Below are 24,888 nucleotides of genomic sequence, written 5' to 3'. Positions count from 1 at the left end.
CTCGCCAACTTCCTGCCGCGGAACGCCCCGCCCACCCCCAGAAGCCCGCCCACAAATGCCGCGTGAAACCTGCGTGCCGCACCTCATTGGTTGAAACAACCGAGCCGTTGGCTCCCAGGCCCGCCTCTCCACCGCCTCTCACTTTTCCCAGGGCGGATGCGCCTGCGCTCAGCTGCCTGGGCGGGCTGGGAGGCGCGGGTTGAAAAGTCTCGTTCCAAGTTTGGAGAGAGAGAGAAGAGCGCCTCAGACCTCGGTACCCGCGAGCGGGGAGGAGGCAGGAGAGAAGGACGCAGCGTTTGGGGAGCACCCAGGCCGTAAGACGGAGCTCACGCTTCGAGAGCTAGAAGTGTGTGACGCGCCTGGGCGAGGCAGGAACGCCTGCGGTTGGGCTGCTGTTGGCTAGCGAGGGGAGTCCGAGGCGGCGGCGAGGGGCGAACGACCCGACGCAAGATGGCGAGTAAAGAGAGTAAGAGGCCCTGCGGGGCGGCGCGCGCCGGGACCGCGGGGGGCGGCGGGCGCGCGAGGCCGCGGCACGCGCCGGCGAAAGGCGCGAATTGGCGTGAGGAGCAGGGGGCGGGGCCGGGCGCGAGGCTAGGCGCGCGCCTCGAGGGGCCTACAGCGGGACGGGACCGCGGCGCGGAGGGCTCCGAGCACTTCCGGAGCCGGGCGCGGGGCCGCGGGTTGGGCCCCCTTCCCCCTCTGCCCCCCTCCCGCTCCCCTCCCCCCCCTCTGGCGGCGGCGCTCCCTCCGGCGCCCTTGGCTCTCGGGCGGAGGCGGCCTCCGCCACCGGAAAGCGGACACGGCTGCTCCTTCCACGCGCGCGCGTCGACCGCTTCGGGGTCGCGGCCCTTGTCCGGGGGATTCTGGCACACGCCGGCCTATGGCTGCTGACGCGGGCTTCGTGGGAGCGGAGGCCGCTCCTGGTGGGGGATGGAGGGAGCGGGCCGAGGGGTTTCTGCTACACGTGGATTCGTCTCCCGGGGTGGGTCGTGGAGCCCCTGCACAGATGGGTCGTCATCTTAGAACAGGTGCGAACAGCTGTAACTGCTGAAACAAAATCGTCGTCTGTGTAATTGCCCAATTCTGTATACGCAAGCAGTATCGATTTCTAAGTGCAAAAAATAAGCTTCCTGGTGTTAATATTCTCCTCACGTTCTGGAAGAGCAGTTAGTTCGTGTCCAAATTAAACGTAAAGCTGAGGAGTAGATTAGGTGTGGCCATCTCGAGGTGACCTCCACTATCTGTGTACAGATTCTAACTCGATTTCTCTCAGCCACTTAATTGTGTGGGATTTCTCCAAATTTCAGTGTTTGAAGATACTGTGGAGGAGCGTGTCATCAATGAAGAATATAAAATCTGGAAGAAGAATACACCGTTTCTGTATGACCTGGTTATGACCCATGCTCTTCAGTGGCCGAGTCTTACCGTTCAGTGGCTTCCTGAAGTGACTAAGTAAGGGTTTCTGGCAACTTTTACTTTGCATAAATTTGACTATTATCCCGAAATTCCTAGTTTTGGCATTTTACACATAGAACATGAGCGTGTAATCAATTTAGCCCTTGCATGAGGTGGCAGGTGATTTTTATTTTCAAAACAAGTGATTTATGGGATGGTTTTTGATATGTAAGCGTGGGGACAAAGTGCGATTAATGATATTTGTGGGGAGCATCTAACGTATTTAACAGTTCTTGGGATTAAATATAGAGCAGCATTTTGGGGACCCAGACTAATGGATTTCTTTAAAACTTTATTGAAAAAGAGCACACGTACAGAAAAATGCACAAATCATAAGCATACGGCTGGATGGATTTTTACGAAGGGAGCACATCCATGTAACCAGCCACCACTATATGAATAGGTTTTAATTGACAAAGGGAAAAAAGAATTTAGCAGTAGTTCACTGAAGAAAAGACGTTACTAGTTGATAGTGTGGAATACACTTGGAGGTTGCTGTTGGTTCTTTTCAGCCGTTTCTAAAATTTCTCTGGTAATAATTGCTGGTATTATTGAACACTTAAAATAGGGCCTGGCACATTTCAACAGTTTTGTGTCCAGTTGTTTAATATTCAGAATTATACTATGAAAAAGTATACTATGATTATTCTTTATCATCTTTGTCTTACTGTTGTGGAAACTGGGGTGGGGGTGTTAAAATACCCAGGATCATCCAGCAAGTGGTGGAGTGGGATTTTGAACCCAAACCGGGTACCCCAGAGTTGAGGCAACTCCTGTATTATTAGACTTTCTTAAGCGCTTGCACTTTTTCTAGTAGGAACTTGGCTGTGTACTTTAAAAGTATTTAATTTGGGTATTGTGAACATATATTTTTAATGAGGATTAACAAAACTAACGTAGGAAGGGGATTTTGAGACAATTTCTGAAAATAAGAGCAAGTTAATTTTCTATGAGGTTACTCCTTTAATGGCCGAATTCTCCATATGCAGACATTGTCTTCCATATAGGTAGAGGCTTTTATTAGGATTCCCCAAAATCAGTGTAAATACACAGATGTGATAAGAATAGCCAAGAAATAAAAAACAGACTTCAAAACACTGACATAACAATTTTGAACATCAAATACTTAAGGGTATTCAGGTTCTCCTTTGAGCACCATGTACTTTTGATTCTTTGTGCACTCCTGTTAAGTAAATTAAAACCTTTAACAGCTTAATTTACATTATTTTGGATCTTTTTGATCTACCTTACCAGCAGAACACAGCGGAGGTGTTTAGGACTCTAAGGTTAGAAACCTGAGTTTGAATCCTGCCGCCTGCTTCTTAATAGCTAAATTAGGGCACATTGGTCAGTCTCTATTCCCAAGCTGTCTGATCTGTAAGTGGAGGTGCTGGTGCTTCTGACTGCCTACTTTTGAGGAAATGAAATAAGATCATGCACTTTTAAAGTGCTGGCACAGAAGAAGTCCGCAATAAGTGGTGACTGATGCTGATTTTCTCCCCCTTTGTATTCAGAAATAATTAGACTGTAGTAACTGTGTTTCTCCATTTGGATTCCAGTGAAAACTGCTTATTCAAGTCTTCTGAAAATGTTATCTGTGTTTTGTGTAACAATTTTAAGGATGTTAAATGTGTATGTTCTTAGCCCGGATACTGCTTTTGAAAAGATTTTTATTTTTAAGTAATCTCTACACCCAACGTGGAGCTCAGATTTACAGCCCTGAGATCAAGAGTCACATGTTCCACCTACTGAGCCCGCCAGCCCCCCGCCAATACTGCTTTTATGTTAACACTTAAGAACTTAACAAAAAATACTTTAAATGATGTATTCCGTGGTGTTCTTTGCATACAAAGAAGTGGGATCTGGTTGTGGGATGTGCAGTTGCTCTGGGAATGCAAGAAAATGCCAGCCAGCCTGCATTCTTGGATGTTGAGGATGGCTGTATGGTACTTTTGCAGGATTCTACTTGGAGTATGAAGGGACTGTGATTGTGTTTTGTTACTATACGGAACACTGGAGATGTTGGCTACTCTTATTCCCAGGGTCTTTGAGGAATGTGATGCTAGTCAACCTCATGAGGCTTTTACCTACATACTACATAGAGCATACCTCCCAATAATTACTTGCACTTTCTGAACTGTTGTCCTTAAACTAAATTAGGTAATTGTCCACATGGTGGATTTGCCTTGTAAAAATTTTATTTAGGGGGGATCCCTGGGTGGCTTGGCGGTTTAATGCCTGCCTCTGGCCCAGGGTGCGATCCTGGAGTCCCGGGATCGAGTCCCGCGTCGGGCTCCTGGCATGGAGCCTGTTTCTCCCTCTGCTTGTGTCTCTGCCTCTCTCTCTCTCTCTCTCTCTCTTTCTCTATCATGAATAAATAAAATCTTAAAAATTTTTTATTTAGGTATTTCTAATCTGTAATTCCATTATTCCATATTTTTTATTAAATAATTTCTTAAACATCTTGAGACTAACTTATTCTGTACTTAGAAACCTTTGTAATCCTTCAAATTCAGATGGTACAAAGTACATAGAGAAAATAATAAGTCTCCCTTCCATGTTCCCTGTTCTCCTGGTTTATTACCCAGAGTTGAGTCATTTTTGGCTGGCTTTTTTAACTGATCCTGCCAGAAATAAGTGTATATACACATTACACACACCTACCCTCCATCTCTCTCTCTCTCTCTTCCCCCCTCCCCCCCTTTGGGTGAACTGGTTGTGCATGAGCAGGGGGAGGGGCAGAGGGCAAGGGAGAGAGAGAAACTTAAGCAGATTCCCTGCTGAGTGCAGAGCTTGACACAGGGCTTGATCTCAGGACCATGAGATCATGACCTGAGCGGAAACCAAGAATTAAACACTTAACTGACTGAGCCACCTAGGCACCCCTCCCCTAAATCTTTTTTTAATGATAGCAAGTTACTCACTTGACTTTACAGTTTGTAGTTTATGTTGGAGACTTCCTATCAGCATGCTTAGATATGCTCTTTTGCTTTAAGGGCTCCATAGAATTCCCTTTATGAATATACTATTATGTATATCACCAGTTCTTTTTAAAATTTTTTAGAGATTTTTTAAAAAGATTTTATTTATTCGTGAGAGAGGCAGAGACCTAGGCAGAGGGACAAGCATACTCCATGCAGGGAACCCGATGTGGGACTCGATCCCGGGACTCCAGGATCACACCCTGAGCCAAAGGTGGACACTCAACCGCTGAGCCACCCAGGTGTCCCACCAGTTCTTTATTAATAGATATTTAAAGGTTGTCATCAGTCTTTTTCCACTAAGACAATGCTACTGAGAATAATCTTGTGATAATCTGTGATTGTTAGGTGACTTTCTTAGCCGTGGAGTCTTAAGTGATTGATCAAAGGATGCTGGCACTGAAAAATGGACAAGGTCTTTTAACATTAGTGCTCCTGCAGCTTTAGGTGCATTCAGCATTGGAGGAAAATACTGTAATATTGTTGGTTCAGGAAAATAAGTTTGTATTTTAATGATGGACTTGAAAGGATTGCCAGTAAAAAAGAAAAAAAAATCCTTACATGATTATTGTGACGGGGGATACCTGAATTGAATTTTAGAGTCAAGGAATTTTTCAGATCCTCCATCCATGTTGGGACCGGGCTTCTTAGAAAGGTCCTATTTTTTTCTGTTTAACCCCCTAATAAAATACTTCTTCCTTTTATGTTAGCCTTAACCTTGCTTTGTGGTGCTTCCTTTCTCTCAAGCATTCCTTTTTCTTTTTTTTTTTTTTTTTAAGATTCTATTTATTTATGAGACAGAGAGGCAGAGACACAGGCAGAGGGAGAAGCAGGCTCCATGCAGGGAGCCTGACGTGGGACTCGACCCCTAGTCTCCAGGATCAGGCCCTGGACTGAAGGTGGCGCTAAACCCCTGAGCCACCCGGGCTGCCCCCTTTTCAAGTGGTTTTTTTTTTTTTTTTAAATTTTCAAATGGTTCTAATGAGATGTGTTTAAGTTCCCTTTCATTTTGAGCTACAAAGATTTCATTTTGTCTAAGTCCTCCTCAGTTACATTGCTTAGAGCCTAATTTTCTGTTATTTTTCCATTTAAAAATAAGTTGGGATCCCTGGGTTTAGTGTCTGCTATTGGCTCGGTGTGATCCTGGAGTCCCGGGATCAAGTCCCGTGTCAGGCTCCCTGCAGGGAGCCTGCTTCTCCCTCTGCCTGTGTCTCTGCGCCTCTCTCTCTCTCTCTCTCTCTCTCTCTCTCATTAATAAATAAATAAAATAAATAAAAATAAGTGGGTGAGTACTCACATGCATTGCCTCCCTCTCTCTCATCTAAGATGGAATTAACTGTTTAGGTAGCCATATCCTGTTCTTGACCACTGAACATACATTGACTAAGACTCCTGTATTTTTTTTTTTAAATAAGCTATTGCTTAGACACGGGTGCCTTATTCTGTTCTTGGAGTTGTATACATATTTATTCTTTTTTACATTAAGCCTAATTTTGGCAAAATTTCATCTTGTATTTTTTTTTCAGTTACTACTAAATTATATTCGTAGAAGCAACCCTCAAGCCTTTTTTAAAAACCACTGAATCCTTTGTACAACCAAACTTTAGAAACTGGGCAGTCCCGGTGGCCCAGCGGTTTAGCGCTGCCTTCAGCCCAGGATGTGATCCTGGAGTCAGGGGATCGAGTCCCACGTCAGGCTTCCTGCATGGAGCCTGCTTCTCCCTCTGCCTGTGTTTCTGCCAATCTCTCTCTCTGTCTGTCATAAATAAAATCTTAAAAAAAAAAAAAGAAAAGAGAAATTTGTAAAACAAACTTTAGAAACAGATAAATAGCCTAACTTGTCTGATGTTGGGGCTCAGAGCCCTACATCTTGGCCCTCACTGAGGTGGGACCATACAGCACAGGTGGAAATTGCTATTCTAAATAATACAAATGGGAAAATGTCGTTAAAAGATAAGAGGCAAGGGATACCTGGGTGGCTCATCGGTTGAGCGTCTGCCTTCAGCTCAGGGAGTGATCCCAGGTCCGGGATTGAGTTCCGCATCCGGCTCCTGCAGGGAGCCTGCTTCTCCCTCTGCCTTTCTCTCTGTGTCTCTCATGAATAAATAAATTTTACAGATCTTTTTAAAAAAAATAGATGAGGCAAAACCAGGGTGTCAAGAAGCATCAGTGGGTTCTTTAGCCTCAAAATTAGGTCCATAGAAAAAGGTAACAACAAAGACCCCTCTCCCCCGATAAAAATGAGAATCTCCATTTCATAAACTTTAAGCACTATGAACATCAATAGAAAGTTTTCACAGGCTATTTGCACACATAACCTGTTTTTTAGGTGAAGAAACTAGGCCCCACAGGAAATTGTGTTTTAAGGAATTGCATATTTTGGGACACCCTGGGTGGCTCAAAGGTTTAGCTCCTCCCTTTGGCCCAGGGTGTGATCCTAGAGTCCCTGGGATTGGGCTCCATGCCTGGAGCCTGTTTCTCTCTCTGCCTGTATCTCTGCCTCTCTGTCTCTCATGAATAAGTAAATAAAATCTTAAAAAAAAAAAAAGGGAATTGCATATTGTTAATTTTAGTTTGAGCCAGGATTTGAACCCAGTTTTTCTGGCTCAGTGCTTAAACTTGTTGCCTCTTACTGGGAAATTAGAAATGTCTAGTGTAAAAAAAAAAAAAGAAATGTCTAGTGTATTACAATGGAAGATATTTTTTAGGTGAGAAGTCGTGATTTTGAGTATGGAGATTGGTGATGAATTTGTTAGCAACTGATTTCTTGTAGGGTTAGTGTGACTTATTTTCTTTCCTAAACAGACCGGAAGGAAAGGATTATGCCCTTCATTGGCTAGTGCTGGGGACTCACACGTCTGATGAGCAGAATCATCTCGTGGTTGCTCGAGTCCATATTCCGAACGATGATGCACAGTTTGATGCTTCCCACTGTGACAGTGAGAAGGGTGGTAGGTATACCATATGTTCCAGTATTGATGTGTAAGAGAGTGTGGATTTTTTCTAATATGTTATTACAACTTACTAATATCTTTTGGCCCAGCAGTTTAGCTTTTAGGACTTTATCTTCTAGAACTCTAGAACTACTTGCTTACATGTGCATAAGGATTTCACAATAGCATTATTTGCAGGATTGAAAAATTAAGATCAACCTAACAACCCAGATGTTAGTTTAATAGGAAATTGGCGAAACACATTATGTTTGAAATACTGTGCAACAATTCCTAAGAATGCAATAAACCTGAAATTTTACACAAACTCACAATGAGGCAGATCTGTACGCCCTAGTACAGAAAAACGTCTAAGGTAAATTAACTTCTTTGTGTGTTATAGTACCCATTTTTGTAAAAGTAATGTGTGTTGGGTGTGCATGGGAAAAAGTCAGAAGGCGTATTATGCCAAACAGTTAATAGTGGCTTTTAATGGAAGCTGTTAACTCCCTGCCCCCCCCCCCTTCTGTCAAAGGTACATTTCCCTGATTTGGTATTCCCACCATCACCCAAGTTTGGACATCGTGCTAGAAGGACTCACAAGACTCAGCAAATTATACTCATGGCTAAAGTTTGTTACAGTAAAGAATACAGAACAAAAGCAGTAAGGAAAAGATACACATCAGGGAGTCTAGGGAGGTCTGGCACAAGTCTTGTCCAAGGCCGCACACGATGTGCTTTCTTTCTGGCAGCAAACGACAGGGACATGTGCAGAATCTCTCTCTCCTGCCCAGGGAAACCCAGTTGAGTGTCAGGATCTGAGGCTTTTGTGGAGGGGTTGTTTTCACAGGCATATCCTGCTGGCAACCAGTTAAGACAATTGAAACTCAGGACCCCAGTAATGAAACCAGGTGCATGTCGTCAATCTTTATTTGTGCAAAGCAACCCTGACAAACTGGTACAGCACGGTCCATTGCTCCAGGTGTACACCACAAAATCATCAGTCTATCAGTGACGTAAAGAACATTCTGAGGTCCATGTTCCCAGGACTTGGCCTAGGGTCATTCATAGTCCCAGTGTCCCTCAGAGCTGCGAGGGCTAAGCAACCGGACCTGTTGGGTTAGTGCATTCTGCACAGCCCTGAAAGGTTTGATCTTAACGTTTCAAGGAATTTGCTTTAGTTTTTTTCTTACCGGAAATAAAATATTACTTTATAGCTAAAGTCTTGCCACCCCAAACCTACTCCTTTCCTACTGCTGCCTTGCTTTGAAGAATTTCTCACTGTCGTGAAATTAGTGTGCCATTTGTTTATATTTTTATTATGCGGTAGTAAATATACATAAAGCTTTTTTTATAGCTTTTTTCTTTCAGTACTGTTTTGTGTATACCATGTAGATGTCATTCTCCTTTTAACTGCCGTATAGTGTTCCATTGTGATTAAACCTGACTTTGTTCTACTGGGGGCAGTTGGATTGCATCCATGTGGTACTTTGCTCTTATAAACAGTGCTTCAGTGAACATCCTTACCATGTCTCCTTGTACACATGTTGGAAAATTTATCTAGTGGAGTGGAATTGCTGAGTTGTATGGTGTATTCATTGTCAGCTTGAAATAGTATGAAACTATTTTCCAAAATGATTTAATCCATTTGCCACTGCCACAATTCACAGTCCATTTCCCTACAACATTAAGCATTATTTCTGTAAATATTGTAATCAGAAATTTTTAGTGGCTTTTAATCCTAAAGTATGTATTTATTGGACTCTTGCCTTTAAGAATTAGTGTCTGTGCATAATTTATGGATGTGTATTAAATTACTGAAGTCACTTGTTCAGTGTATTACATTCCAACAGTGATTGAAATAATTCAGTTAACACCTCTTTGTTTTTTCATTTACAGTATTTTTTAATGGATACTATTATCATTTAAAATAATGGTTTTTTCAAACTTTTGAAGTTGAGAAAACAAAGCCCCATGTTAAAAGTGAATCTTACCTGGAAATCCTTTTTTTTTTTTTTTTTTTTTTTTTTTTTAAGAGGAGAGCTGTTTAGGTTGTTTTAAGTAAAGGAATTGGGGAACTTGAGTGTCTTTATATCAGAAATGTTAGAACCCTTGGAGTCCACAGTGGGTGGAGGGTTTGTGGTGGGTTGAAAATCAAAGTTGGGACAGGTTTGGAGCAGAGTCTTGAGATGAGTGGCAGTCTTAGAAAGACTGGGATGCATTTCTCCCACTGACATGATGGAAAGGGAACATGCTGAGAAGGAAAGGTGATTGCATATGGCTGTGTGGGAGTAGCTATATGGAATGGTATGTGATTTTTCAGCCACACAGAATAGTAAGCTGTGTTTGCCACAGAGTAGAATGGCTCAATGCTGATATTAAACCATGGGAGCCAGTGTTCATAAAGCATTCCCATATAGCAAGAGCTGGCTGAAACAGAAATGGTTTGCTGCTTTCAGCTGGTTTTCTCCAGGACCCAGCCAGTCTGTTTTAGTTGTTACTTGCCTGGCTCCATTAGGCATTTGAGTTAGTGTTCCTAACCTGAGACACTGGGAACAAAAAAGGAATGTGTGGAGAAGTAGCAATATAGGTCAGGAAGAAATAACAGTTACAAAGTGAAGCCTCCAAACATTTTTTAGCCTCAGCAACTATTTTAGTTCTTAATCTATGAACACAAAAAAGAAAATGTTCTTGTTATCTGCTTAGATGTTCTCTACTTGTATTCTTTCTGCTATCATCTTGCTGCTTCCCAGAAGCTCCTGTACTCTTTATGTGACTTTGTTACTTTTCCAAGGCCTTTTTAGTAACTATTCAACACTATAGTCTTTTTTTATTTTTTTATTGGTGTTCAATTTACCAACATAAAGAATAACCCCCAGTGCCCGTCACCCAATCACTCCCACCCCCCGCCCTCTTCCCCTTCTACCACCCCTAGTTCGTTTCCCAGAGTTATCAGTCTTTATGTTATGTCTCCCTTTCTGATATTTCCCACACATTTCTTCTCCCTTCCCTTATATTCCCTTTCACTATTATTTATATTCCCCACATGAATGAGAACATATAATGTTTGTCCTTCTCCGACTGACTGACTTCACTCCGCATAATACCCTCCAGAACACTATAGTCTTATTCACACACCAGGTAGAGAGGTTAACCCCTCCCCCCCCTCATTTTAGCTTTGGCACCCTACTAGCAGTTGAATTCAATATGCTGGTGGAACCAACATATCTGTCTCAGGGTTGGGTGGGGGTAAGTTAGCATGGATTCCTGATTTTAGGGAATAATCACATCCTTTTCGCAACTGAAAGAGGGTAGTTTTTAATTATTCTAAATCCAGGGTGAAACAATTAATTAACTTGCATAAAATAACATTTTCCAATTCAAATGGGCTTTGAGAATAAATTAATTCCAAGTGGCAAGTGAGCCCATATTTTTGCGTCCCTGGTTAATTTGTGCTGTATTCTATCAGGTTAAAAATCTGTTGGGTGTATTAAACTAAATGACTTGTGAATTTTAATCGTAAGTGTATGTGTTTATTTCTTTCTTCTCACATTAGAATTTGGTGGCTTTGGTTCTGTAACAGGAAAAATTGAATGCGAAATTAAAATTAACCATGAAGGAGAAGTAAACCGTGCTCGTTACATGCCGCAGAATCCTCACATCATTGCTACAAAAACACCATCTTCTGATGTGCTGGTTTTTGACTATACAAAGCATCCTGCTAAACCAGGTATGTGGTAATGTAATTAGTCCATTGCTTGAACATTTTCTTGATTTGAAAAAATTGCTTTGAGGTCATTCAAACTAGTGTAATCTATAATTTTTAAAGGTTTAAAAATTGTTTCAGGGGTCCTATCACCAACCTCAGAATTCAGGTGATTTGACAGAAAGACCTGCCAGCAGGTCTCTTCTGGCTCGGTAGGGTTTACTACATGAGAGGATACAGAGCAAAAGTAGGAGGAAAAGATACATATCAGGTAGAGTCCAAAGATGTCAAGCACAGGCTTCTGAGTCCTTCCCCACCAGGGCCACACAGAACGTGATGTCTCTCTAGCAGCAGACCACAGGAGCATGGAAGTATCTCTGCTTAGGGAAGCCTGTTTGAATCTCAGGATCTGGTGTTTTTATAGAGGTCTGGTCACCTAGGTATATCATGCTCTATGACCAGCCATGATAAGGACAACTTAGGACCCCAACAGTGAAACCAGATACATCATGAATCTTGCTAAACAATTCTGCAAGTCTTGACGAGCTGCTACAGCATGCCTCACTGCTCTGTGCATACACAACTTCAGTGACGTGAAGAATTTTGTGAGGGTCACATTCCTAGGGGTTGGCTAAGGGTCAGTCATGGTTGCAGGCTACCCTGGAGACATGCAAGAGCTCAGAAACAGGACCTGCTCTGTTAATCCTTTCCTTGCAAACATGTTTGAAAAACTTGATCGAGGGGTGGGGCGGGTTGCCACCACTCAAATTTGAGGGGATAGCTATAGTTTTCAGTATTTTGTGTTGCAGCTAGTACTAGATTTTGCAAAGGAACTAGTCACTTTATAGTCCTGAAACTTCGTGTGCATCGAGTATTAGAAGTGAAGCACAGAGAACAGGTTTTCAGGGTGGCTATGGGTCAGACCATGTCCTAAGTCATGATTGGTGTGTGGTGCTTTTTTTCAAGCATTGTAATGAATGTTAACAGCTCATTCAGTGAGGAGTGAGGATTGCTTTTACTAGTTCTGATAAAAAAAAAAATCACTTAATGTATCTCTTTTCTTCTTTAGACCCAAGTGGAGAATGTAATCCTGATCTTAGGTTAAGAGGCCACCAAAAGGAAGGCTATGGTCTTTCCTGGAATTCTAATTTGAGTGGACATCTCCTAAGTGCATCCGATGATCATGTGAGAGACTTATTCTTTCTAATCTCATGTACTTGGAGTTAAAGACTGTCATGGAGAGCTGTGCACTGAAGGAGTGCTGTATAGTTGAAAGGTTTTCTAAGATAATACTGGTGATTATTGTGATAACATTTTCACAGGATTTAGAGCAATGGTTATCATACTGCCCTGTTGGAGCCTTAGAATTCCACAGAACTCTTTTGAAGCAGCCTTAGAATGGAGGGAAGGTGGGCAAAAGGTGTCCCATGATTTAAAAATATCTTTATAATGGAAACTATGAAGTGTGAGGCCTGAGAAACAGAAATTACATTTTAGTTTATTTAAGTGTACAATTCAGTGGGTTTTAGTATATTCACAAAGCTGTGCAGTCATCACTGCTCTCGAATTCTAAAACATTTTCATCATGTGTCACAAAGAAACTCCATACTCTTTAAGCAGTCACTCCCCTCTTCCCCCAGCTCCTGGCAACCACTAATTTATTTTCTATCTCTATAGATTTGTCTCTTCTTGATTTTTCATATAAATGGAATCATATGTGCTTTTTTTCTTTCTGGCTTTTCATTTAGCATAAGTTTTTCAAGGTTCATCCAGGTTGAAGCAAGGTCAGTATGTCACTCCTTTTTATGGCTGAATAATCCATTATATGGATATATCAGAATTGATTTCATCAGTCGATGGACATTTGGGTTGTTTTTACTTGGGGCTTTTTGCTCTTTTTTTATATTTTAGGGCTATTTTGTATTTTTTTTTTTTTTTGCTATTTTGTATTTTGAGTGATGTTGCTATATGAACATTTTTGTGTAAGTTTTTGTGTGGATGTAGGTTTTCATTTCTCTTGGGTAATTACCTAGGAATGGAAATAATACTAGGTCATATGGTAACTCTATGTTTAACTTCTTGGAAAACTGCCCAGCTTTTCCAAGGGAGCTGTACCACTTCACATTCCCCCCAGAAATGTGTACCCCAGGCTTCCACTTTCTCCATATCCTGGTCAGCACTTACCTTTTTTATTAGAGCCATCCTGGTGGGGGTAAAGTAGTATCTCCTTGTGATGATAACTAATGATGTTGAGTATCTTTTTATGTGCTTATTGGCTATTTATAGATCTTTGGAGAAATATGTATTCAGATTCCTTGTCGGTTTTTAAATTTTGTTTTTTTTTTTATTGAGTTGTAAGAGTTCTTTGTATATTCTGGATACAAGCCCTTAATCAGATAGGATTTCGAAAGATTTTCTCCCACTCTGTAAGGTTGTCTTCATTTTTTTAGCAATGTCCTCCTGAGCACAAAAATTGAATTTTGAGTCCAGTTTATGTATTTTTATTTTGTCACTTGTGCTTTTGATATCATCATATCTAAGAAACCAGTACATAATCCGACATCACAAAGATTTACATCTATGTTTTCTTCTAAGAGTTATCTTGGCATCCTTAATACAAGTATTTTAACAAAAGTACCACACAAACACAAAGTGATCTTGTTAACTTATTGTAGATCAATCTTTGTAGCATTCTTGCCACCTACAGCTCCATACCTTCCTTCATGGATCCCATACTGTAAGCAAAATATGGTGGGTATGACTCCAGCCCAGAGCTGAGAGTAGACTTCTGGAGCTTTTGAAAGCTCTTGTAACTTGGCCACAGGTTCTCTTAACCTTCTTCCGTAGTATATCCTCCTGTCTAGAACAGGCCTATTGCATCACAGACCTTCTTTTATTTCTACTGGTTACAATTTCTGTTAAGCTTTTTTAAATATTGAAAGTAGGTAATTGGTTCAGTCAAGATTCTTTAGCTGCAAGCAACCAAAACCAACTCCGGCTGATGCAAACAGAAAAGGAATTTATCAGAAGGGTGTTGGGTAGGGTAGCTCACAGAATTGCTTTGCTGGCTAGAAAATGGCCCAGAACAGAGAGGAGAAGCGGGTGGGTGTTACTCTCCACTTTGTACCCCCCCACACACTTGGCAAACATGAGAACAGATTTCCCTCTTAATGTTCACAATTTAAAGTCCTGGTCAGGGGCACCTGGGTGGCTCAGTTGGTTAAGCAACTGCCTTCAGCTTAGGTCATGATCCCGGGGTCCTAGGATCAAGCCCTGCATCAGGCTCTCTGCTTCTCTCTCTCTCTGTCTGCCTGCTATTCTCCTTGCTGTATGCAGTATATCTCTCTCAATCTCTCAATCTCTGTCAAATTAATTAATTTAAAAAAATCCTGGTCAGACTGATGTAGCCACTATCATGTCCTAGCCACGAGGGAGGCTGAGAAGTGAGGGTCTCCCTTAGTTCTCCAAAAGGAAGCTTTCCTCCACTTCCCTCAAAGTGGGTGTGGTAGAGTCTCTGAAACGGAATGGATTATGCTCAGTAACTTTATTACTAGTGCCTTTTGAAGACACCACGCTGGGATTTGCTAGTTATAATAGCTGACGTTTTCTAAGGGCTCTGCATGTGCCAGGCTTCTTGCTCATCTTCCCAGGATCCTTCTGAAATGAGCAGGAAAGGATGTCAAGAGCTCTATATATGTTCCTTTTTCTTCAGTGCTTGTAAATTGTCTGAGTGTATATCAACAAAGACTAAGGGTGTATTCTGTAAAACTATTTTTTTTGTTACTGAGTACATAGCTATTACTGGGAAATAGCTTTGTCACAGAAAGTCTTTCAGATAAGAAAGTGATTTTCAAAGAGATGAAACCCATACCAGTCAGTGGAATTGTTGGGGCAAATATGTCTTAGTGGAATTACCTTTTAAACCGTTTGGATGATAATCATTGTCCCATAGCTTGTAATATTTTTTCATAAAAACTTTCCTGTTAACTTTGTAATGGTTTTCATTTGAAGAATCAGATCCCAGAGCCTGCTGATCTGTGATCTTTGAGGCCTGGGAAAGGCCCATGGCCTTTCCTTGGATTTTGCTGAAGTATTGAGGTCTGTGCTGTGGGGATCTGTCAGCAGGCCTTAAGCTTTGGCCTCTCAAAGTAGCCTAGTTGGGGTTTCTGGATTTTTCACATGTTCGACTTCCTAATGTTCCACTACAAATAGTGGTTTCTGCTGTGAGGCGAGAGAATTATCCAAAGATTTTTCTTTTTTTAAGATCTTATGTAATTTATTCATGAGAGACAGAGAGTGACAGAGACATAGGCAGAGGAAGAAGCAGCATCCCTGTGCGGAACCTGATGCCAGATTCCATCCGGGACCACAACCCTAGCCAAAGGCAGATTCTCAACCACTGAGCCGCCCCCGCCTTTAAAGATTTTATTCATCCATTTTACAGAGCCTTCATGAGCACAAGCAGCGGGAGGGGAGGGAGAGGGAGAAGCAGACACCTTAATTTCCAGTCTCCCAACCCTGTGTGAATTTTTAGGACAGGAGTATCTGTTCAGTAAATACTGAATATTGGACTCTTAGTGTTGCATTGTGTAATCGAGATGAATTTTATTTTTATTTTTTTTTATTTTTTTTTTTTTTTCGAGATGAATTTTAAAAGATTTTATTTATGTATTCATGAGAGTCAGAGAAAGAGAGGCAGAGACACAGGCAGAAGGAGAAGCAGGCTCCATGCTGGGAGCCTGATATGGGACTCGATCCCAGGACTCCAGGATCACGCCCTGGGCCAAAGGCAGGTGCAAAACCGCTGAGCCACCCAGGGATCCCCTCTAGATGAATTTTAGATACTTGATTGAAAGTATGTCAGTAGAAACTCTACCTCATTGTCTATTGCCTGCCATCGTGCCTGGTTTCTCTGTCCCCGTTATCATATACTTTCCTTTTCCTTGCCCTCTGCATCTCAGGTGATGAAAGCTATAAGCATACTCTTGTGTTTCTGAAGCTTCACTTTGTTTATATTTCTTCTCCCTTGTGTTTATTTCTGCCTTTATATATATAGTTAGATAATTTTTAAGTTTAAGTGATCTCTACACCCAGCATGGGGCTCGAACTCACACCTCGAGATCAAGATTCACTCTTCAGACTGAGCCAGCCAGGCACCCCTAGTTATATAATTTTTTAATGAAGATTGTTTGTTTTTTCCTTCTTTAGACTGTCTGTCTGTGGGATATAAATGCAGGACCAAAGGAAGGCAAGATTGTGGATGCTAAAGCCATCTTTACTGGCCACTCGGCTGTTGTAGAGGATGTGGCCTGGCATCTGCTGCACGAGTCATTGTTTGGATCTGTTGCTGATGATCAGAAGCTTATGATGTAAGGTGGAAGGTTCAGTGGGGTCTTGATATATGGGTGTCCTGAATGATCAACAGTGATTGTGGTGGCCTATGGTTTGATTTTTTTTTAAGTTATATACTGGCCTTAAAAGCTTTAGCTTGACATACAAGAAACAACAAGTGTAACAGCTTTTTTTTTTTTTTTTTGCATAGAAGATACTGTGCTATATGAATGAACATATTTTTTTACTTGAAAAAAAATCTACAAATGTAAAGAAACATTCTTAGTGGTATGTGTCAAAATTAGGGTCACAGTGACTTTGAAGATGAGGGCTAAAAATGTTTGCATCAGGGCATGGCTACAGGCTGCATTCAGCCACCTAAAATGTGTTTTATTTCATAAAGAAACTAGTATCTGAGGCAAATGTGGCTAAATAGTAAAATATGGTAAGGTTGGGTTGTAGGTATCAAATTGTTACATTATTCTCCAGTAGTTGTGTCTGCTTGAAATATTTGGTAATAAGACAGGAATCTGAAACTGGAAATGATAGCCCTAATTTATTTTCTGTGGGTTTAGAATATGTCACTTAGTGGCTGGAAGTCCAGATTGGCAGCTTTGTATGTGATTAGGGTGTCCATGAAGGGGTGAGCATGGCAGAGTAAGGGTGGTGTGGAGTGGTGCAGACCTGGAAACGGGCATGAGAAACTGAGGAGGGTTGGGTGGCTTCTGCTTGTGCTGTGTGCCTTGTGTCTTTGTGTTCTAGATGGGACACCAGGTCCAACACCACCTCCAAGCCAAGCCACCTGGTGGATGCACACACTGCCGAGGTCAACTGCCTGTCCTTCAACCCTTACAGCGAGTTCATTCTCGCAACTGGCTCTGCGGATAAGGTTTTTTAAGTTTTTGTATATTTGATGTTTATGAATCCAGTTGTCTTGTGCTATAATCAGATATTCTAAAATTCTTCGTACAGTGCAGAAATGAATTCCTTTTCATTTATTTTTCTTCAGACTGTAGCTTTATGGGATCTGCGTAATTTAAAACTAAAACTGCATACCTTTGAATCTCATAAAGATGAAATTTTCCAGGTATGTGACAGTTTTCTCATGTCTGTCAGGCTTTTAGTAACTCTTTGATGGTGGGAAATTTAAAATCTTACTGGCTTTATAGCAGGCATGATATTTGTTTTAAATTCCTCTTCTGTATATATATGTTAACTAGTGGGAAGTAACTTGGAGCTATTTGAGATTATTACATTAGAAGTAGAAAAATCTTGCAAAACAGGATCATTTTAAAAAGTGAAATTCAAGGATTCTTTAGTTAAGGTGTCCAGTGTGGTGCATTCTCTAGTGAATAAAAATACCTTGTATGTGGTTTCAAATGGAGATTTGCTTAGGTTTAAGATACACCTCATTGAAAAAGTGAAAAGCTTCTGGATTAGTTATGGGCTTATTAATAAGCGTATGGAGGTTCCTAGCTGAGCTCCCCTGTATGGGGGGGTGTGATCTTCCCGGAGGGTGGGCTGGGGAGATGGGCCATTTAAGAGCACTTGAAAGGACAGGACAAGGAGGGTGAGGGCTGTATCCAAGAAGAGGATACAGAAGAGGAGATGGGAAAATCTCAAGGATTAGAATGATACCCACAAACGTAGGAACAAATGATGCTTCATACTTTCAAATCTGTATTGCTAGGTCCACTGGTCTCCACATAATGAAACCATTCTGGCCTCAAGTGGTACTGACCGCCGCCTGAATGTGTGGGATTTAAGGTAACTCAGAATCTGGTAACAAGAAACAGCTTAAATCTGTTAATATGACAGTGTAGTAATTCATAAACTAGAGCATAGTTTGCTGATCCCAGTTTAATAAGCCAAATATTAAAGCAACTTTCAGGTACCTTCCTGAAGAGTCTTGGTTCTGTAAAATAGAAGTGAATCAGCAAATGGACTGCAAAATAAATTTATACAAGGAGAGTTTAACGATCCAAATAATTGTATTGAAAACACTGTTGGTAGAGAAGCTAGCTGTTCCCATCTCATTGGAGCTCATATCATACCTGCACTCTTAAAAGTGTTTCTACCATTTGCTTTTCTGTGCTTCCATCGGTTCATTTTGGGGATCTGAGCCCCTGCTGTGGGTTTTGTGACCGCTGGGGATATACTTCGGAGCAGGATAAGCACTGCTCATGCTGTAAGAGAGCTTACATTCTTCTGGGGCTCATTATATAGTTCCTTGAAATTTCTTAAAGTTCCTTGATTTCAGAGTTGCCATTCTAAGAATTTCAGACTCCTTTCTTTTTTTGTCTGAGCCTTTAGAGCCGTTAACAAAGATGTCCAGTTCCATGAACTACTTCTAAGATACCATTATCCTAAGTTTATGTTTTTTAAAGGTCTTATTTATTTATTCATGAGAGACACAGAGAGGAGAGAGAGGCAGAGACACAGGCAGAGGGAGAAGCAGGCTCCATGCAGGGAGCCCGATGTGGGACTCGATCCCGGGACTCCAGGATCACACCCTAAGCCGAAGGCAGATGCTTAACCACTGAGCCACCCAGGGGTCCCGTTATCCTAAGTTTAAATACTTAAATTACCAAGAATTAACTTATTTCAAATTCTTATTTTAAATGTATTTCTTTGAAGTAGACTGTTTTTAGTTCATTAAAATCAGGGCCACCTTAATCAGAAGCCATATGCTGGTCCTTCAATGTATAGAACAAAAAACATTGTGGAGTAAAATGCGTGTGTTGTAAAACTTGTGAAACATCTGATGTTCTGTGTTTGTTTGGGACAAACTCTGACCATAATAGAAGCTTGGAAATGTAGAGAATCTTTAAAACTGACATTTGAGTATATACTATTTTATTTGAAAACAATTTTGTTAGTAAAATTAGAAACTTAAAGCTCTAGTGGTTATATGAAGTGAAGCAGCAAGCTCTGGAAGTCTGATACCCTGTCAGCTGAATTGTCCCTAAAGGTGCCAATAATTAATTTGCAGGCATTGTAAAAATTCTTCTTAAAACTCTTCTATTACTTGTGTACTATTAAAAATACACTGGATAGGGACACCTGGGTGGCTCAGTGGTTGAGCATCTGTCTGCCTTTGGCTCAGGGCGTGATCCTGGGGTGAGTCCCACATTGGGCTCCTGGCATGCAGCCTGTTTTTCCTCCCTCTGCCTGTGTCTCTGCCGGTCTCTCATGAATAAATAAATAAAATCTTTTAAAAAAAATACGCTGGATAAAACTACAGATTAAAATGACCAGTGTTAGCAATTATACTCCTGACCAGAGGAGACATAATTGTCTAGCAGTCACATGTGTTTGGTGTGAGTTTAATGGGAAGAGAAAGAATCCCTTGGAAAGTTGTGTTTTGGTTGCTTTTTCAGCAGTTATTATTAGCAAAGTCCACCTTGGGGCTAGATACCGAGGCTGATATTTGGCACGTAACTTAAGAGTGATTTCGCTGTTAGGACTGCTGGCAAATGCTACAGATCGAAGTTGTTAAAAAAAAACATAGCCTAAAAAAAAAAAAAATAGCCTTTCCTTGGCTTATATATTAAGTTTTACTTTTAAGTCCAATGCAGTAAACAACCACAGTTAAAAATAAGTAATTTTATTTTGGTTTTTTAAATAATGAATTTTAAATTATTATTTATTATTAACAATTTCTGTGCTATATACTCAGTTATGAATAGCTCTTATCATTTCCAGAACGTGAACATTCCACCCTCCCACCAGTAATTAATATAGAAGCTATATTAATTAGGCAGATGCTTAACTGCTGAGCATAGTAGTATAGAAATAAGTTGTTTCTAGGGTGTATATGTTTTGAGATGCACTTTGTGGGCTAATGCTGGTTTGGCGAACATTCACGCCATCTACGAGAATTTCAGTAATGACGGCATTATGTTCTTTATTGATAGCAAAATTGGAGAAGAACAATCAGCAGAAGACGCAGAAGATGGGCCTCCAGAACTCCTGGTATATATTGGCTTTCTTATGCAAATTGAAATGTCTATGCAGACTGGATTATTTGTCATTGATCCATGTATCTGGAAAAGGAGTCAGAATTTCAAATGCTAGCTCTTGGGGAGGATTTAAAATCGGAGGTCTTGTAGGTTATTGTGACTGGGTTTTGACATTTATCGACAACAGTAAATAGAGCACAGTAGGTTTTTATGAATGTTTCACTAAACTATTTGGGCTCCTTGGAAAATAGTTAATTTTTCACTGATTCCCAATTATAATATTTCTGAGAGGTTTTTGGAGGGGGTGGGCAGCTAGGTATTGATAGTGAATTAGCAATACTTACTTACCATTATCCAACAGTACAGAAATATTTTTGTGACCTGCTATTTAAGTTCCCTGCCCAGAAAATGAAAGCATTCTCAGTCTTGTTGGTGCCAAGTGTCTACCATCTCCCTCCTGCTCCTGACTGAATCACTGGGCATCTCCTTGGCTCGCCATCAGAGGGTTTCTGTGTTGTCTCTCTCTTGTTGGTCCTCATCCCCCCGGTCTCTCAGCTCTTCAGTGTGTGCTTCAAGTCCCTTTCCTGTTAAGCATGGCCAGACTTAGCAGTGGTTCTTCCTCACTCAGATCCATTCATAATCCACCAGTTATGTGGCAAATTGTCATTCATTGCTCTGCAACATATTTTTTTTAATTTTTAAAGATTTTATTTACTCATGAGGGATACAGAGGCAGAGACATAGGCAGAGGGAGAAGCAGGCTTCATGCAGGGAGCCCGATTTGGGACTTGATCCTGGATCCTGGGATCACGACCAGCGGCGAAGGCAGCCGCCCAACCACTGAGCCACCCAGGTGTCCCTCTGTAACATATTTTTATTTTTTTTTTTTTTTTTTTTTAAAAGATTTTATTTATTTATTCATGATAGTCACACAGAGAGAGACAGAGAGGCAGAGACACAGGCAGAGGGAGAAGCAGGCTCCATGCACCGGGAGCCCGACGTGGGATTCGATCCCGGGTCTCCAGGATCGCGCCCTGGGCCAAAGGCAGGCGCCAAACCGCTGCGCCACCCAGGGATCCCTGTAACATATTTTTAGTTCTTAGGGCAGTACTAAGTCTTGGTACACTTGGGCTTTGCCCACTACTTTTAAAAGGTAAGGGCGGCCCTGGAAGGCAAGCCCTAGGAGATGCTCACTAAACTCCCATGTTGCACAGACATCCCGAGATCCCCTTACTCCTTGTCCAGCATGTTACCATGTCAGACGGCAGTGGACAGAAAGTGACAAGAGGGTATGACGACAAGCCAGCACGTTCTGTGCACCACTGATGAAGGAATAGCATTTCTCAATAAATTAGACAGATGACAGCACCTAAATGGTTTATTCTCCATTGAGTGACTTAATCTGAAAAGTCTGTTTTGTGAGGCACGGCTTCATAGTTTTATTTTCTAGCTGAGGTGCTGCTGTCAGCTGTTTTTGTCCAGCTGTTTGCACTTTTTACTTTGGTAAAAACTTTATTGAGCTAGAACTCTCATACCATATAGTTCACCTATTTAAAGGCTATAATTCAAAGGTTTTTGGTCTATTCACAGAATTGTACAGCCGTCGCCACAAATCCATTTTAGAACATTTCCTTCCCCTTAAAAAGGAACTGTCTACTCTTGACCACCTCCCAGTCTGCTTCTTTCCTCAGTCCCCAGCAACCAGTGATCTGCTTTGTGTCTCTAGGTTTGCGTATTCTAGATAGTTAATAGAAATGTAATATAAAGTGGTCTTTTGTGACTGATTCTTGTACTTTGCGTAATGTTTTCAAGGTCTCTAGCTATTTTTGGATACCCTTTATATTACAGTTAACAATTTTTTTGGTCCTTGACGAGATCCACTAGGATTTTGTTCCTTTCACAGGAGAGCCTGAAATCAAGGGATACTTACTTGTAGTGAACTGGATGCTAAGTATAATTTTAGTATAACAATATCTTGATTTGAGGACTCCTTATATATTCCAAGGCTTATGGTCTTAATATATTTTCCCTTATGTCCCCCTTAACGATTCTGGAAAGCTGTTCTATCATTTTTAAACTGGGGGGAAAATAGCTAAAAATAGTTACCTTGCATGTAACTTATTTGTCATCCTGAGTCAAATCAGACTTTGTCAGGAAGTAGGAGTTCTCTGTCCAAAATCGTGTATTCATACTGTCCCTATGAGAATGGTTTCTTCCCATTGCTAATTCTGAGGTAAGGAAAGCCCAGTGCCTTCCCATGAGTGGTCTGTGTCTTATAGGGAAGGAGTCTCTGCCTCCTTCATCATTTCATAGCAAAGCCCTCTGCCTCGCCTTTCTGGGGCTTTGCTTTGGACCCCTGGGTTGGTTTTGGTTTTTTGAATCCCCACCCTGAGTGATGCACCTTGGAAAGATGCAGGCTGGTGGGGAGGTGTGCCTTTCTCTTAGCAAGAGGGAGGAGGAGGAGCTCTAGAACTGGGAGACTGACTCCTCGGGTGGGCCTGTTTTGGACTCTATAACAGAACATTAATTTATTGTGTGGACCTAACTACACATAACTGATAATGAGGCTGAATTACTGTTAAATGTATTAGGTATGTCAATGGCATCATGGTTGTGTAGGAAAAATGTCTTTACCTTTGGGTGATGTGGGGTGAAGTACATGGGCGATGGCTCAGTAGGCGTGTCTGTGTAAGAAAATGCACTCGTGAACATGTTAGAATTGGGGGAATGTAGGCAAAGGGTATCCCAGGCAGTCCCTGTACTGTTCTATCACCTTTTCTGAGGGTTTGGAAATTTGCAAAATGAGAAGTGGAGAGGTAGATTACTGAGCCTGTAAGCCCCTCCCTTTAAACCTCAATTGTAAGACTGATGCTCTAAAAACGGCTAACATAAGATATGAAACGAAGGCTTTTAAAAATTCTTATTAACAGTTTATTCATGGAGGACACACCGCCAAGATATCAGATTTTAGTTGGAACCCCAATGAGCCGTGGGTCATTTGCTCGGTGTCTGAGGATAACATCATGCAGATCTGGCAAATGGTGAGCTAAAATATTTCTCTTTGCTGGATGAGAAGAAGAGACAAACTATTTACTGGAAATGTTTCTATTATAGATTGTGCATATTACAGCAAATCTAGAAAGGCAACAATCTGAAAAGATCTTTCTCCATTTTAACAAGTCTTTAGTTCACTATGCACCTGTCAGGTCAGGAAAAATCTGTGTCTACGCACAGATGGGGACACAGCATCTGTTCCACTTTGCGGGACGGTTGTGCACGTCCTCGGCGGGGCTCTTGGCATCGCTGCTGAATGTCCAGTGTCTGCTGTGCGTCCACGCATTTGTAGGATACCGAGTTCTCGGATGTGGAGTACAAAGTACCTGATGTTTCTGAGGTGGTGTTTACCCTCATTAACTGCAGGGCCATTGCTTCATTTCAGTGATGCTTGAAATGCTGTTTGGGAAACACTTTTTACAATAGAAATACGTAGGGGGCGGGCAGCTTGTTGGTATAAAGGTGGAATTCCCTGCCAAATAAGAACGCCGGCAAAAAAGAAAAAAAAAAAACGCTGGCCCTGGTTTTTCCTCATTCAAATCTTGGGGTGGCGGGGTAGGGGGGTGGTGGCGCGTAAGGAGACTACTAAGTAAATTACTCTAAAAATGTCTAACACACAAACACGTTGACCAGTGAATCCTAAAGTCTAGACAGTTAAATGCTGTTTGTAGAGAACTTTGTAAAAACCATGGGGAGTTTTACCTGTGCGTTTATTTGGTTGTCCTCTCTAGGCTGAAAATATTTACAATGATGAAGAGTCAGATGTGACAACATCGGAACTGGAGGGGCAAGGATCTTAAAACCCAGAGTACAAGAGATGTTTCTATTGAATGTAATGCTACACGAATGCTTGGTTTATCAAGCGCCGAAAGGCATTGTATAGTAGGAGATGTAAGTGAGATGGCATATGGCGTTCTTTACCTTCTGATTCTAGCACTTTCAAGTGAGCTATTGCGTACTGTATCATATTGTAGCTTTTAGGGAAGAAAGGAATGTTGTTTAAGAACGAACATCACTGTTGTTTTAAAATACAAGTAGCAGGGTACTGCCTTTGATTCAACTATTTTAAGTCCTTGTTTTCTCAAACTAAGTGCTTGCTGTTCCCAAATATGCAAGAATAACTTTTACACTTTTTCCCTCCAACACTTGTTGATTGGCTTTGCAGAAATAAAGTTTTAAAATAAATTCTGTTTTATTCTCTTAGAACCTGGGTAAGGAGAGCATGAGTGTGTGTTGTGTGTGTGTGTGTGTGTGTGTGTGTGTCCCTTCTTGGGAGCAAGCTGGTATGTGTGTGGAACAGGGTACACGAGAGTGTCCTAATCGAAAGATGGGGAGAGGTTAGACTTGTACACCTGGAACTACCTTAACACATCTGTTGCCCCTGCCCCATGAAAGCTTGTTTGCTTATACGGCAGGGGTCAGCAAAGGGGACAAACCAGGTTGGCCTCTCCACCTACCACCTATTTAGT

The 24,888-nt window shown here is 41.5% G+C and overlaps 1 protein-coding gene across 4 annotated transcripts; it reads left to right on the top strand.

Moving 5' to 3' along the window:
* Positions 1-138: 138 nt before the first annotated feature.
* Positions 139-24,604, top strand: RBBP7 (RB binding protein 7, chromatin remodeling factor). Of its 4 annotated transcripts, none has more exons than XM_035711346.2 (12): positions 139-466; positions 1,308-1,452; positions 7,242-7,387; positions 10,950-11,096; positions 12,142-12,257; positions 16,281-16,441; positions 17,166-17,292; positions 17,413-17,490; positions 18,094-18,170; positions 20,321-20,378; positions 23,296-23,406; positions 24,151-24,604. In XM_035711346.2, exons 1-12 carry the CDS (start codon positions 451-453, stop codon positions 24,217-24,219), a joined length of 1,251 nt encoding a protein of 416 aa, XP_035567239.1. In that variant the 5' UTR covers positions 139-450; the 3' UTR covers positions 24,220-24,604. The 4 variants fall into 4 exon arrangements, with proteins under 4 accessions (XP_035567239.1, XP_025293228.1, XP_025293219.1 ...); XM_025437443.3 differs by having other exon boundaries at positions 140-466; positions 10,923-11,096; XM_025437434.3 differs by lacking the exon at positions 139-466 and adding an exon at positions 866-1,028.
* Positions 24,605-24,888: the final 284 nt, after the last annotated feature.

The sequence above is a fragment of the Canis lupus genome, chromosome X (genome assembly GCF_003254725.2).
Source record: "Canis lupus dingo isolate Sandy chromosome X, ASM325472v2, whole genome shotgun sequence".
Lineage (NCBI taxonomy): Eukaryota > Metazoa > Chordata > Mammalia > Carnivora > Canidae > Canis > Canis lupus.
This window is presented reverse-complemented; position numbering and strand designations above follow the sequence as displayed.